Source organism: Paraphaeosphaeria sporulosa, assembly GCF_001642045.1.
Source record: "Paraphaeosphaeria sporulosa strain AP3s5-JAC2a unplaced genomic scaffold CC84scaffold_3, whole genome shotgun sequence".
NCBI lineage: Eukaryota > Fungi > Ascomycota > Dothideomycetes > Pleosporales > Didymosphaeriaceae > Paraphaeosphaeria > Paraphaeosphaeria sporulosa.
The window spans coordinates 2055990-2069950 of NW_017253362.1; the positions used below are offsets into that span (position 1 = coordinate 2055990).

General features: G+C 53.6%; 6 protein-coding genes across 6 annotated transcripts; 4 read left to right on the top strand and 2 right to left on the bottom strand.

Moving 5' to 3' along the window:
- Window positions 1–247: 247 nt before the first annotated feature.
- CC84DRAFT_1162518 (peptidyl-prolyl cis-trans isomerase-like protein-like 2) lies at window positions 248–2019 on the top strand. The gene has a single exon (XM_018178014.1). The coding sequence runs from the start codon at window positions 275–277 to the stop codon at window positions 1955–1957; it is 1683 nt and encodes a 560-aa protein (XP_018038965.1). The 5' UTR covers window positions 248–274; the 3' UTR covers window positions 1958–2019.
- Window positions 2020–2428: 409 nt separating this feature from the next.
- On the top strand, window positions 2429–3701 carry CC84DRAFT_1239886 (uncharacterized protein; the record flags this gene model as incomplete). The annotated part of the gene is made up of 6 exons (XM_018183992.1): window positions 2429–2730; window positions 2760–2829; window positions 2860–2908; window positions 2965–3043; window positions 3083–3449; window positions 3510–3701. The coding sequence occupies exons 1-6, from the start codon at window positions 2543–2545 to the stop codon at window positions 3699–3701; spliced, it is 945 nt and encodes a 314-aa protein (XP_018038966.1). The 5' UTR covers window positions 2429–2542.
- A 262-nt stretch (window positions 3702–3963) lies between these two features.
- Window positions 3964–5220, bottom strand: CC84DRAFT_1239892 (uncharacterized protein; the record flags this gene model as incomplete). Its single annotated transcript, XM_018183993.1, has 2 exons — window positions 4626–5220; window positions 3964–4476 (listed from the first exon to the last, which is right to left on the bottom strand). The coding sequence occupies exons 1-2, from the start codon at window positions 4779–4781 to the stop codon at window positions 3964–3966; spliced, it is 669 nt and encodes a 222-aa protein (XP_018038967.1). The 5' UTR covers window positions 4782–5220.
- Window positions 5221–5485: 265 nt separating this feature from the next.
- On the top strand, window positions 5486–7997 carry CC84DRAFT_1215086 (uncharacterized protein; the record flags this gene model as incomplete). The annotated part of the gene is made up of 2 exons (XM_018182695.1): window positions 5486–6181; window positions 7791–7997. 2 exons carry the CDS (start codon window positions 5486–5488, stop codon window positions 7995–7997), a joined length of 903 nt encoding a protein of 300 aa, XP_018038968.1.
- A 2349-nt stretch (window positions 7998–10346) lies between these two features.
- Window positions 10347–11556, top strand: CC84DRAFT_1162520 (alcohol dehydrogenase). The gene has a single exon (XM_018178015.1). The coding sequence runs from the start codon at window positions 10378–10380 to the stop codon at window positions 11428–11430; it is 1053 nt and encodes a 350-aa protein (XP_018038969.1). The 5' UTR covers window positions 10347–10377; the 3' UTR covers window positions 11431–11556.
- A 69-nt stretch (window positions 11557–11625) lies between these two features.
- CC84DRAFT_1239898 (FAD-linked oxidase-like protein) lies at window positions 11626–13788 on the bottom strand (the record flags this gene model as incomplete). Its single annotated transcript, XM_018183994.1, has 4 exons — window positions 12773–13788; window positions 12640–12724; window positions 11959–12596; window positions 11626–11905 (listed from the first exon to the last, which is right to left on the bottom strand). Exons 1-4 carry the CDS (start codon window positions 13612–13614, stop codon window positions 11626–11628), a joined length of 1845 nt encoding a protein of 614 aa, XP_018038970.1. The 5' UTR covers window positions 13615–13788.
- Window positions 13789–13961: the final 173 nt, after the last annotated feature.

Below are 13961 nucleotides of genomic sequence, written 5' to 3' on the forward strand. Positions count from 1 at the left end.
TGATGCAGGATAACCTCGTTAGCGCTCTATGTTTGTTGCTCGCTTGCTCGTGGAGTTGGAAATAGATGAACGTAGCCAGATCAAAGCCATGGCAGTGACTATCGTCTCCGTTGATGGCAGTCGTCAGCAACATGCCGGAGTGGCGGCTGGGTGAGTGACGTCGAAAGAGCCTCCCGCGCGGCTAACTTGCGCCCGAGAAAAAGCCGCGCATGCCATCATCGCCCACTCGCAACTTTTCGACGCGACAGGGCCCATTCGACCAGACACGCTCACCATGGGCAAAGGCACGGACAAGCTCTACATCACGCACTCGGAGTGGTCCTCGAGCGACTCGTTTGCAAACTCGCGCGGCGCAAACCCCAACGCTGCGTCTTCGTCGGGCCTCTCGTCGACCTTCCGCCGGCTTCCCTACAACTACTGCGCCGTCTCGCTCCAGCCCTTCACCGACCCCGTGTGCACGCCCTCGGGCACCATCTTCGACCTCACGCATATCCTCACGTGGCTCACCAAGCACCCCGACACGTCGCCCACCGACGGCAGCCCGCTCAAGCGCGCTGACCTGGTCACGCTGCACTTCACCAAGAACGAAGACAACGAATATGTCGATCCCGTCACGTACAAGGTCTTCACCGACAACACGCACATCGTCGCATTGCGGCACGGGCAGGAGGCGAATGTGTTCGCGTGGGATACCGTGGAGCGGCTGAACATCAAGGCGAAGAATTGGAGGGACCTGGTCAGCGATGACGAGTTCACGCGGAAAGACATCATCACACTGCAGGATCCGCAGAACATCGAGAGTCGCGACTTTGGAAAGTACAAGAGCGTCATCGACGGCGAGACGGTGGTGCCTGGGTCCGAAAGCAGCGTCAACACCGGCGCGCTGGGCAACGCGGCCAAGATACTCAAGGCGAAGGAAGCAGTCGCAAAGGCGCGAGCAGAGCGGCAGGCGAAAGCGCAGGGCAAGACCACAACCGGCGCCCTCGCACCCACCTCGAAGAACGGCACCGCCGCGCAGTCCTCCACGACACAGAAGAAACCCGCCTACAATGCCGCCGTCTACACCTCCGGCAAGGCCGCCGCATCCTTCACCTCCACGGGCGTGACCCCACATACTTCTGCCGAGCGCGCCCTCCTCTCTGACGAAGACTACATGCTGCGCCCCAAGCGCGTCAAGCACAAAGGCTACGCGCGCATGTCCACCTCCCTCGGCGACCTAAACCTCGAGCTGCTCCCGGAATTCGCGCCCCGCGCTGTCTGGAATTTCGTCCAGCTCGCCAAGAAAGGCTACTACCGCAACACCATCTTCCACCGCAACATCAAGGGCTTCATGATCCAGGGCGGCGACCCCACCGGCACAGGGCGCGGTGGGCAGAGCGTCTGGGGCAAGCCGTTTGAAGACGAGTTTGATGGGCCGGAACGGCATAACGTGAGGGGTGTGCTGAGCATGGCGAATAAGGGGAAGAACACGAACACCAGCCAGTTCTTCATCACGTACCGCGCGGTCCCGCATCTCGACCGCAAGCACACGGTCTTTGCGCGCGTTGTCGGCGGGCTCGACACCACGCTCAAGGCGATGGAGCTCGCGCCCACAGGCGAAAAGGATCGGCCGGAAGAAGACATCGAGATTATGGATGTCGTGGTCTTCGTAGATCCGTTCGAGGAGTGGGCCAAGGAGCGCAAGGAGAAGGAACAGAAGGACATCGATGACGAGGAGATACGCAAGCAGGGCGGCACCGCGGACGACAAGACGACGTGGACGGGCAAGCGGATACGGGCTGACGGCAAAGTGGACGAGGCGAGCGGCGAGGGAGCGGGTATCGGGAAGTATCTCAAGGCTGCGAGGCAGGAGACCAAGGACGAGGACGAGATTGTAGGATTTGTCCAAGACGAGGAACCACCGCCGCCCAAAAAGAAGGCGCGGACTGGCGGGTTTGGGAATTTCGATGCTTGGTAGGCTCGTCAGAAGCGCTTTGATTCTTTGTAGAATATATGTGATACCCAATTACAGCAGCAGGGTGCTGCTGTTCAGGAATCGTGGACTCAGTGGTACCTGTGAAGATGCTTTGACCAATCATCATCCCAGAAGCTCCGCGGTCACCCTTCACCATACCGACATGACAAGAGACTACAAATCCGGTCTATAACACGATGCGACGCACTCCTTGTTTGCTGGAGAAGACGTCAACTCCGGTCCGGGCACACAGTGGTATGATCGTTGCGTCTACAACTCGCAGTGTGTGGAAGGCACATCAACCCAAAGGAGAACCGGAGTTGACCTTGGCAGGCAGTTGCACGCAACGCGAGCGGTACTGCACGAGGGAGGGCTCTTATCGGTCTTGAATAGCCATGCTGTAGGACTCTCATGCACACCTCCACGGGAGGACGGCACCGAAGGAGTCGAGATGGACAGACATAAAAGGCTGGAGTGCGGTCTCGAAGACCTTATTCTAGTTCCTCGAAATCACGCCCGTTCTCGTTGCATTGAGCAGACAAACACATTGAGCCCTCACATTGCCAGGCTTCCACTATCCCTAGAACCATGAAAGCCGTCGTGATCGAGCAACCTGGTGCCCCCTTCATCCTGCCCACCATTGCCGTCCCTTCTCCTGCCCCCGGTGAGATTCTCATCAAAGTTCTCGGCTGTGGCGTTTGCCTTTTCCGATTACTTCGGCCAGCAAGGTGGATTTGGCACCTTCCTCGGATCCCCGAGCACGAAGTCATCGGGTCGTAGTCTCTGTGGGCGAAGGCGAGAAGAGGTGGAGTCTGGGGGGGAAGGTGGGCGGTGGGTGGCATTGCGGTTACGATGGGACGTGTGCGGGGTGTCAGGTGGGACCGTTCTAGATATGTGAGGAAAAGGGTGTTAATGGGGTGACGAGGGATGGCGGGCGTGTCTTCGCTTTTTGTCGTTCGTTTTGGGCGCGGTGACGAAACAATAGGGGAAGCGGAGGCTAATGAGTGCAGATGCAGAGGACTGTGTGCTGAGATGTGAAGCGGTAATTAGGATTCCCGAGGACGCGGATCTGGTCGCATACGCGCCGTTGTGATGTGCGGGGACAGCGGTATTCAATGGGATGAGGAGGATGGCGGTCGGGCCTAGGGCTACTATTGGTGAGTATGCTACTTGCCGTCACTCTTGCTTTCCAACAATCGTCAGCTATTCAAGGGATTGGCGGCCTGGGTCATCTGAGCATTCAGTCGCGCCGTCAACATCCGACTCAAAGAGAGGCTTTGCAATGCAGCTCGGTGCCACCAACTACGTTGACACAAGTAAGCGGGATGCAGCGAATGAGCTGCAGGATATGGGTGGCGCGAGTCTCATCGTTGTTACGGCGCCGAACGCGTATATTATTAGCGGGTTGGTGGGTGCACTGGGGAGGTTGGGCAAGCTGTTGATACTTGCGCGCAATTCTGCTCTATCTTGGTCCTTCTTATCTCGTGGGCTCAAGGTGATCGGTCGCTGACTTGTGGTAGCAGTGGGCGACGTCTCATTCGACACAGGGAAGTAGCTTGAAATCGGAGGCTCAGTGCATGTTTGGCCTGCCGGGCATGCGCTGGATAGCGAGGAGGCAATTGACTTCGCAAAACGGCAGGGCGTGAAGTGTATGGAAGAGAAATTTCTGCTGGAGATGGTCGAGAAAGCGATCAAGGCTTTGACGAGCAATGCTGTCAGGTTCAGGAGTGTCCCTGTGATAGAGTGAGCGAGATACGGAATGAAGGAGGATTGGTATTGTCGCCGAAACAAATTGTAACAGCGAGACGTTGTAGATTAAGGATTGGACTATTCTTGGTATCCTCCGGTATGTGGTTCATTGCGTTGTCACACTGCCGTTATCATGGCTGTAAAGCCCGCAGAGCGTCGACAAGACATTCTACGTAGGCAGACCGGGCCCAATCCCGCCGGTGCATGTTGTCCAGAAGTGTCATAATCCTTGGTCTTCAAACGACGCCACCGTATGTTCCTCAATGCTGCCGGGCTGTCCTTGTTGCTACTGAGGGTGCCTTGCGACAGAGCCACTCAGCTGTCTGTATCCATGAAACGTCAAAACATGCAAATTCATGCACGACACCAATGCATGCCTGGTACTCGGGATTTCCAGAGGACGCTTCACGTGGGACGGCAGCGGGGGAAACTCTGGTGCGAATCACATGGCCAGTGTATAGTGTTGACAGTCTATCCAACGCCGTCGCGGTGTCGCGTGCCACCATTGAGCTGGGAGACACAGATGCAGAGCAGCACCCTCCACCGAAGGTTTGGGAGGTTCCGGAGTGGTGGCTATGAGTCCGGCGTCGCGCCGGTATGTTGGGGGTCGTTTCAATGCCGCTCGGAAGCAGGATGTTGCGATACTTGACCACCGGGACCTCAGGGTGGTCGTTCAGCACTGCACCCGTCGTGCTCGCATCGGCAGAGCTGCAGTGGACAGTGGGACCGGCGATGCGCTGATTGCCTGTAGACGCCCGCCATTGACGCGCATGCTGAGTTTAGCTGGCACTTCCCTCTCTGGGCGCGTGCTTGACGGTCTGTAACAGGGACTGGCGCTCATCGCAGCCAGGGCGCCAATGACGAGGCTCCAACGCGGGGCTGCCGCACGGACAGCCACCAACGCGTTTCAGGTCGGTCCTACCTGCACCTCATGCTTCGAGGCACCGCCCTGACCATCACCAAACACGCATCCAACCGCCGTTCGTTGCGCTCTTAAACCCCCTTGGATACCCTGTGATGTCTGTGTTAAGATCAGCTCCTCCGCTTCCGCCGGCATCTTGATGCTCCACAAGCACATGCTCACAATGGCATGAGCAACCGCCCATCGCGAACATCACCACCTCCCTTTCTTCCCAGCTTCCCTTCTTCTGCTTGCGCTGAGCGCCTTTCTACCCGACGCAGTCTCTCCTTGCAGGTCCAGCGCAGACTCACTCACTTCCTTACCAGTCTCTCCTTCTGTCTCATCTCACTCTTTGCCTTGCAGAACGTGCACTAGAAAGCGAGTCGCGCATCATATATAGCAGAACGATTGGCCAGGTCGCATACCCAAAGTCTCTCTCAGGATCGCCTCAGGTGCTGGCCTCGAGACTTGACTCTGACCCCGCACGAGAGGTCTCAAGAAGATAAAGTTCGCGGCGCGAGAAGCTGCAACGGGAAGGTACGGCGATTAAGAGCTGGATGCATTGAGTGCGACATTGCGTATTCATATCCAGACCTTTCCCCGGAAGGTGGGCTTCCGCGAACGAGACCACCAGACACCCCGCGTCTCACAAGTAACCATCCGCCACTCCAAACCTCACCCGTCGCACCACGCCACATCTCTGCCGTGCACCGGAGGCCAGCCATCGAGTGAGCGTCATTTGCGACTCACAGCCAAGCTCTGCATTAAAGCGTTCATCAATTTCGAGCACTCGTTCCCCTCTTTCGACCCACCTGCCGCGTGCGTGCTCGCTCTGAAATACCTACCAACACCTCACGATGCGTCACCTTTTCCGCGCCATCATGGCTATGGCCCTTGTTCCGACCGGCGTTACCACCGACATTGAAGCTGTCTCTCTCTCCAAATTCGTACCACGCATCGAAAACTTGCCACAATCATGTCAAGTAGCGTACAACACATCAATACAGGGTTGTACCCGCGCCGACTTTCCCAAAGAAAGAAATGAGGCCATCAACAACTGCAGCAACGACTGCGTTCAAGGGCTTATCCAAATCGTACAGCTCGTCAACCAGCAGTGCTCAACAGTCCGTGTGCCCGCAGATTCCATCATTGGCGTTGCCCTCTCGGGCGATCTTCTACCCAAGCTCTGCGGCAATATAGTAGTCGTAACTTCGGGACAACAGACCTACGCACAGAGCACATTGGCCACATCAACCACATCCAGCACATCGACCGCAGCGTCTACCACACAGCAGGCGCAATCGTCGAGCACCCAAGCGACTGATAGCGCACAAAGCACCCCCTCAAGCACAGCGGCAAGCTCAGTCGCCAGCTCGCCAAGCCGGTCGATACAGCCTCCTTCGAGCACGCAACAAGGCATCACAATCGATACCGCCACTCCGCCCCCAGCACCGAGCCAGACGGCAATCGGCCAGAAGTCAAATCCAGACTCGGCTGGTGGTTCACCATTCGATGTCACCTTCTCGACCTCGTCCTCATCGCATCTTCAGCTCGGCGGTCTGGAGATGACGGCGATGGTCAGTGCCTTTGCTTGTCTTGTTTTCTTTCTATGACCTTCGTTTCACGATACCCACGCTACGAGCCCCTCCTTTGTCGTTTTGCTTTCAAGCATTTTGAGGTGCGACGAGTGGCTTTGTCTCTGAATTTTCTTTTCCTGCTCTTTTTCTCATATACCCTCACTGGCTCACGCAAGGTTCGGTGCGCATGTGCAATCACGAGGGAAGATGAGCGTTGCATTTGGTGCAAAACTCTGGGGATGAATACGTGCCGTGAGGTCTCCGTACCCGGCCGCTGATGGATAGCTCCTATAGTAGCTCAGGTAGACACTCGATGCAGCCAACTTACTGGGGTTGTTGCTAAGGAATATCACATCATTAACGTAAATGCAAAACCATGTCCTTGTCCACTCGCATAGCTTTTACTTTTATCAAGACTAGCTTTTTCGCAGTTTTAGCTGGCCTACAGTTGTATTATATAGCCTATCATTAAGAGACGTCTATCACTGTACGGCGAAAAACACTGTGGGCCGAGAACGACCAATGAGAAGGTAAGATTGATAGATAAGTCGGCAGTTCTCATCATCTGATTGGCTGTTCTCGGCCCACAGTGTTTTTCGCCGTACAGTGAAAGACGTGCCTGACTAGGAAGGACTTGCGGCTTATACGGCGTCTGGAGCCAGGACTAGGGGCGCCCAGTGGTCCAACATACAAGTGACACGTCATAAATTAGCCAACGCCTTACGTGGGTACCTCACTGTCGCTCGAGCGCCCAGTGGAGCAACACCATATAAGTTCTCGTCGACAAGCTTGGTTGAGCAATTGCAACACGGCTTGTGTTCGGGGTAAGAAGCCATTGATACCAACGATGGGAAGACGATACGAAACGTTACGGAAACAAAGAAGAAGAAGATGAAGAGAGAGAGAAAGAGAGAGAGAGAGGAATCTGGCGGGATAGCGGTCTTGAACAGACTTTTGTGGGTCCGCATGTTGTCTGAGCGCAGCACGCGAGGGAGCAGCGTTGGGCAGGCGTGGTGAATAGGAAAGGTTTCCAGGCGAGTGGCAAACAGTGAATGGTGAAGCAACTACAAGCTACGGAATCCGGGGCAGAGGTGCGAAAGAACGTTCGGAGCCTGCAGCTGACTGTCGCAACGTGGATGACTGAGTGAAGGTCCACGGGAAGGTTTGCAGGTAGCGACCGTGCATGCTAGTAGAACAACGTGGAAGCCGTATGTGCAATTTCATAGAATCAGTAACCCCAAAGGGTAAGTTTGAAGACCATTGGTAGATATTTTCTAGTACATGCGCCTGCCGCAATAGGTGCCTTGCCTGGAAGACCTAGACGCTTCTGATCACGTGCCAATCTGTGTTTCAGGGCTTTCTGGCTGATCTACACGTCTTGGCCACACATCAAGTCTTGGTCTAGCAGCACTATGGCTGTAATACCTCGCAAAGTTTTCCACCATGCCAGCCAAGCTAAAGATTCGCAAGCCCAAGATGAGCCCCGCAGAGTCAAGCCTGCGCATCTCGCAGCTCCTCAAGGACGTTGATGATTGAAAAGCGAACAGATACCGCGGAAATCGCACTTCGTTCCAACGTTGACTGACTCCTCGAAATAGGCGGAATACAGCTTCTTGCGGCAAGCGCAACGACTGCAGCACCGACGGTCGTTGCCATCGAGCAGCTGGCAAGCTTGAAGAAGGAGCTTGAGAGCGCCATCAAACGAGCGGATAAAGAAGAAGCGGCGCATCTCCAATTGCAGAATCGGTTGCAACGCGCGGAAGCTGCAGAGGCGAAGGCGAAAGCGGCTGAAAGCACTTGGAGGTTGGCTCACTAAGGTGTTTCCGGACAGCTTTTTAAGGCCAAACACGATTATGAGTGCGAGCTAGATAACAAGACTGCCCAGATGTTATTGATGGATGTCCGCAAAGACGGAGAGATTCACGACCTGAAGAACCAACTGGGCCACCGCGATAAAGAGATCGAGGAACTGGCACTCTCTATTTACTAGTCCACTCATGAAAAGCAATAGGTAGAGAGGCGGGTAAAGGTTGCCCGAGGCCATACTGCAGTCCTTTAGAATCGCCTTGATGTCACTATACGAGGGATGTAACACGCCTCGCGCAAAGGAGTCCATGACGGCAGCAATGACAGCATCAATGACAGCATCAAAGGCAAGTAAGGTTTATTTTTAGTTCTATAATATTCATTATAAAAGCGTTTAGATTTCAACCTTCTACCACAGGTCTTGATGATACGGCCAAAGCATCGATTGCTGCCAAGAAGATTAAGCTCACGCTGTGAGAACATCGTCCTATGTACATAGAGCTTCACCAAAGGCTGGTGCTATGATAATCGAGATGGAGGATCGTGTCGCAACTGCCAGCTGAGGGCAAATCTATAGTGTGTAGACGCGTTCTCTGCAAGAACTGGGAGGACAATGAATTTAAGTACATAATACCCTCCTGTTAGAGCTTGTCCTGACCTGCCTACTATTCCAGGTAACAATGCGGACTGTAAATTTGCGCATGAGCATAATGGCTTTCGTCCCGTCATTGATTACACGATGTTGAAGGTGAAGCCCGGTGGCTTGTCTCTAGTTGAGAGGGATAAATAATGGAGGAAGGATGAGTAACGCAGGACTTCATAATGCATGCAACGTGAGTGACTTGGGGGCTACAAGGCTGGAATTGCATTCCTGCTTTCATACTGGCGCGCACCATTCCAAAGATGTGGTACTAGACCTTACTACCACGATACGGCCTATGACAGGATGAAAGGGAAGGACCAAGAAATCGCACATCTTACCTCCGATACGGGAAATCTATACGACCGCATCGATTACGAAGATTCGATTCACGACCCTCTTCGGTTATAAATTAAGCGTCTCGAGGCTGAGAAGGAGCAACTACAGACTGATTGTGAGACTCTGGAAGAGAACATGTCAAATCTGTTTGGAAAGGAGCATGCGAAGGTCGAGCAGCTCCAGCTTCAGTTTTCGGCGAAAGGCCGGAGAGAGGTCGAGGCGCTCCGCGCGCAGCTTGCTGCAGAGAAGCATGAGAAACTCTCGTTGCGCGCATAGCTCAAGGTGGAGGCGGATGATTTGAATGACTTGACCGCTCAACTGAACAAAACGCACATAGACGACGATCTGCCGCGCAAAAAGGCAAAAGTGGTTGAAGACGCCACGAAAAAGGTTGGACGCTCAGACCAGGACTCAGAGGGGTTTTGCCCGCGCAGATGGGCAGGCCAGAAGTGTTACAAGAACGATTGCAACTTGGAACACAGGCGACTATGTGACAACCAGGTTCTTGGAGACGTATAAACACAAGTCGAGCCATGCGACTGGGGTTTGGATCAAGAGACAACTGTACAGTAAAGGTTGGTGGGGGGCATTGCATAGTGGGCGGACTTCGAGAACAGATACTTCATTGGAAGGAATATCTACACTCTGTCTGTGGTGGACAATGAGTTCAAATCAAGAGAGCGAAGAGAATTATATGGACTGTCCAGGTCAGACTGTGGATGCGTGTTTCTGACATTAGTGTAACGGGGCTGCATTATGCAGAGTCGCCATAGCCTGTCAGTTCCAACGGGTTGCCCTTGACTTGGAAATACCTCTTTGTCTCCGTCGACTTCGTGAATGATCAAAGATTATATGTCTGATTGTGATGCGTTACCTCTGCGTCTCCACCCGCTTGTTCTTCAACGACTTCGGGATCCCCGCATTGTGTTACTTCAGGATCCTAGGAAGCATGACTGCCAGTTAAAAAAACATTGCAAGGTGTGTGAGCAGCCAGGCGGGAGTATCGATTACTGGGTCTTGCAGTGTAGGCAATGAGGTGATCGTCGAAGCATTCTTCGACACAATGGCGCCAACTGTCAAGAGAGTGTAAAGACCTCATGATCGCCTACATTGGGTGGACCCCAGCTAGTAAGATCAGGAAAAAAAGTCGAATGCCGCTGAAAGCAGATGTGACTCCTTTTCGCTTACGCGATCCCGCTGCGTAAATACTTGACTCGTCGATCGATAAGAAGAAATGTCCCGAGACATGTGCGAGAAGTGATCGTGTCCGCAGGCCGGGAAAGATAACGGCAGCTGCGCCGCGGAACGACGTCGGCGGGGCAAGAGCGGGGCGCCGAACTCCTTCCCCAACTACCCCTCGATCCCCTCAACCCTTAATCACCCGCAACCTAACATTCGAATATCATCCACGATGTCTATACCCTCCACACAGACCGTCGCTTGGATCGAAGATCCAGGTCCATCCGGCAAACTCACCATCCGCTCTGGCGCTTCCATCCAGGAACCCTCTCAAGATGAGGTCCTAGTCAAGCTCGAATGCTCAGGAATATGCCACTCTGACTGCAGGAACATTTTCGGGATGGGCAAGTACACCGAAATCCCAGGCCATGAAGGAGTTGGTGAGGTGGTCAAGCTGGGCCCGGGCGCGAAAGAGTCTTTGAAAGGAAAGAGGGTAGGCATCAAGTGGCTTTACAGTTCGTGCAAGGAGTGCTCCGCTTGCAAGAAAGGAAATATCAACAACTGCGCCAAACAGTCGAACACGGGAAGGACGACACTTGGAACTTTGCAGCAGTACGTTGTGGCACATGCAGACTTTATTTCGTTGATCCCGGATGGTGTGAAGAGCGAAGTAGCCGCACCGCTCCTATGTGCTGGGCTTAGTCTTGCCGGTGCTGTATCTAAGCTCGCGCCCGAAGTTGAACCAGGCGAATTCGTCGTCATCGTCGGTGCAGGTGGCGGCTTGGGGCACATAGGCGTGCAGATCGCGACCATCAAAGGATTCAAAGTCATTGCCATTGACAGCGGTTCCGACAAGGAGCAGCTTGCTAAAGAGATGGGTGCGGTAGCATTTATCGATTATGCGAAGGAGAACGTGGTGCAGGCAGTCAAAGATTTGACGGACGGTGAGGGTGCCCATGGCTTGATTTGCGTCGCAGGCAGCGAGAGGGCATATCAGCAAGCTCCTGAGCTGATTCGCAGCAACGGTGTATTTGTTTGTGTTGGTCTACCTCCGGATGACTTCATGTTCCCGATGTCGCCGATACACATTGCAAATCGCGGACTTGTCATTCGAGGATCCTCAACGGGCACATCAGAGCAAATGGACGAACTCCTACAACTCGCAAAAGAGGGCAAGATAACCCCGAAGATCGAGGTCTATGATTTCGAGGAGTCTCCGAATATCATACAGGAGCTCGACAAGTACGAGGTTACAGGGAGAAAGGTGGTCAGGGCACCTGCATAAGCTTGGAAAGATCGAGGCGCTAGTGAGAGAAACGTGGGATTAGTAAATGTATTAGCGGGATATACCATAGGTGAACTGTAGAGGATAATGGGAACCCAAGAAGCTTTCAAAATACCTTTTGACGCCATAGTCACAAATTTGTACCGCTTAAATCCTACTAATTTCAATCCCAAGGGCGATAATGAGGCACACGGCTTACATCTTGAGATTCCCGCTGACTGGCGCCACGCCGTCTCCTTCTGTGTTCGTCTCGCCACCTTTCAATTCCCATCCACGATTCCTATACCTCCTTGGCCAGATACCACACCGACCAGGTGCCAAAATACCGTTAGGGTCCAAGGCATCCTTCAAGGTGTTGTTAAACTTCATGAGCGCGTTATCATTCCAATTGTATGTCCCAGCGACCTGGTCCATAAGCGCGAGATGCGTACGGTACTCGCCGTAGCCAAGCTTTGCAGCATCGTCAATCATATCCCTGTGCATGTTAGCGTCTCGCTCCACGTACTGCCGCTTATAGGAAACAAGTACCTCAAACATTTCTCTGCCCTTCTCTTCATACCTGCATCCTCGGCGTCGAAAACAATCTCAACAATCAGATGCATTTCCCGCAGCCCGACGCAGAACGCTGGCATCAGATCAATGCCTGCCTCGGAATGTCTCTTCCTCGCTAGTTCAAACAGGTTCTCCGCATCTTTACCTCTGATGGGCGAGACGGGACTAAAAGCGATGTGAGAACCATTCGGCATCCAATTCACCCACTTCAGCTCCTCCAGATCCGGCGTCCCACTGGCAATCCTATCTCTGGACCAGAAATACTCATCCGCAGGTAGCGTAGATGGGTCTACGCGTTTGCAGCCTGGTATGCGATGGAACTCCTTGTCGATGATCTCAAGCTTGTAGCGACGGATATGCGCCGGGCCGTAGGACATACCATAGTATACCCAAGCGCACTCACCGGTTGCGGTCTGGCGAAGGTGGTTGCGAACAATGTCCTCGGGCATAGGCCCGGTGCCATCGAAGTACTTGGTGCGCGGGTGTCCTTTTACGGAGAGCGTCTGCAGCCCGTGACGCAGCTGGGCAACATTCTCGAGGATATTGGATATACGGAGAGGGCGAATGATTTCGATAAGAGGGGCGAGGTCAGATTCATTGGGGAATGTGTACATCTAGCAGCATGAGAGAGAACATCGAAAATGCAAGTTTACTTACAAACGACTCAAACCCGCCGGGGTTGGGCATTAACGTCATTCCCATCTTCGTGACTATGCCCAGGTTACTCTGGGAGAAGATACCGCTGTCTAGGTCAGTACGGGCTAGTCGCTCAGAGAATGGGGGCGTATACTCGTTGTACGGTCCAAATCCATACGGAAAGCACTGCCATGTCTTCTCACCACCGACACCTAGCGCACCCATGCCTGTTCTTATCACCCTGACATCACCATCTTCGCCAAAACCCGGCAATACAACTTCCAGCCCGGAGTGACATGCCCAATGGTCTCCATACGGCGTGTACCCGACGCCACGATCCAGTGTGTTCCCAATCACACTGCCGCCCCCAAGATCCGGTGTATCGATCCACATTTTATCATCCAGACCGCGCTTCACAAGCTCCTCGTGCAGCGCATAGAAAGTCACGCCCGGTTCAACGAGACACGTAAAGTCGTCCGCGTTGATATCTAGGATGCGGTTCATGCGACGCCCTAGATCGATGGTGACAGAGCCGCGTACACGAGGAGCCGAGCCACCGTAGCCAAGATTGCGTCCGATGCTGAGCGGGAAGAGGGGTACGAGATGCTTGTTCGCCCACTTCACGATGAGCTTGACGTCTTCTACTGATCCGGGATATACAACGGCAGATGCGATGAATTCCTCGAAGTCGAAAAGAGGCATCATATCATGAGTATTTGGAGACTCCATGTACCAGCCGTTCTTAATCTCTTTGTCGTTGAGCTGGACATGCTCTGCGCCAAGCAAATCGCGGATTTCGTCGATTGCGGAGAGGAATGCCTTCTTGGAGATGCCTTGAGGAATAGGAAGACCGCGTTGAAGTGGGATAGTATCGGAGACGGTTTTTCCATCGTAAATGAGCAATTTTGCGTGAGTCGCTTTGTGGAGTAGACGTTCTGGTATACCGCTGTGTGCGTCTCTAAGTGTTGGAGTTACTGGTAGACTCAAGGGTGCCATGGCTAATAACGGAATACTCTGGATGTCCAAGGTGGTCTTCAGAGATAAGGTAGAAGGATAGTGTGCTTTCGGAATCTACGTAGCTTCCACTGGTTTTGTTACACCTACGAAGCAATGCGCAACATGTGGGGCTTGGACTAACAAGCGGGCGGAGACCAGTTTTATCAATCAGCGGCAACGCAAAGTAACGAAGGCATGCAAGCTTGAGGTGGAGAGAGGAGATTGACTACAGAGTTCTTGGGGAGATACGAAGAGAATTTGGGAATGGCTGATGTCGGTCATCATGGATTCACAAAAGAACAATTCCCAATGTGAGGCTGTCGCACTGTTTTTGCGGGGTAGCTCCA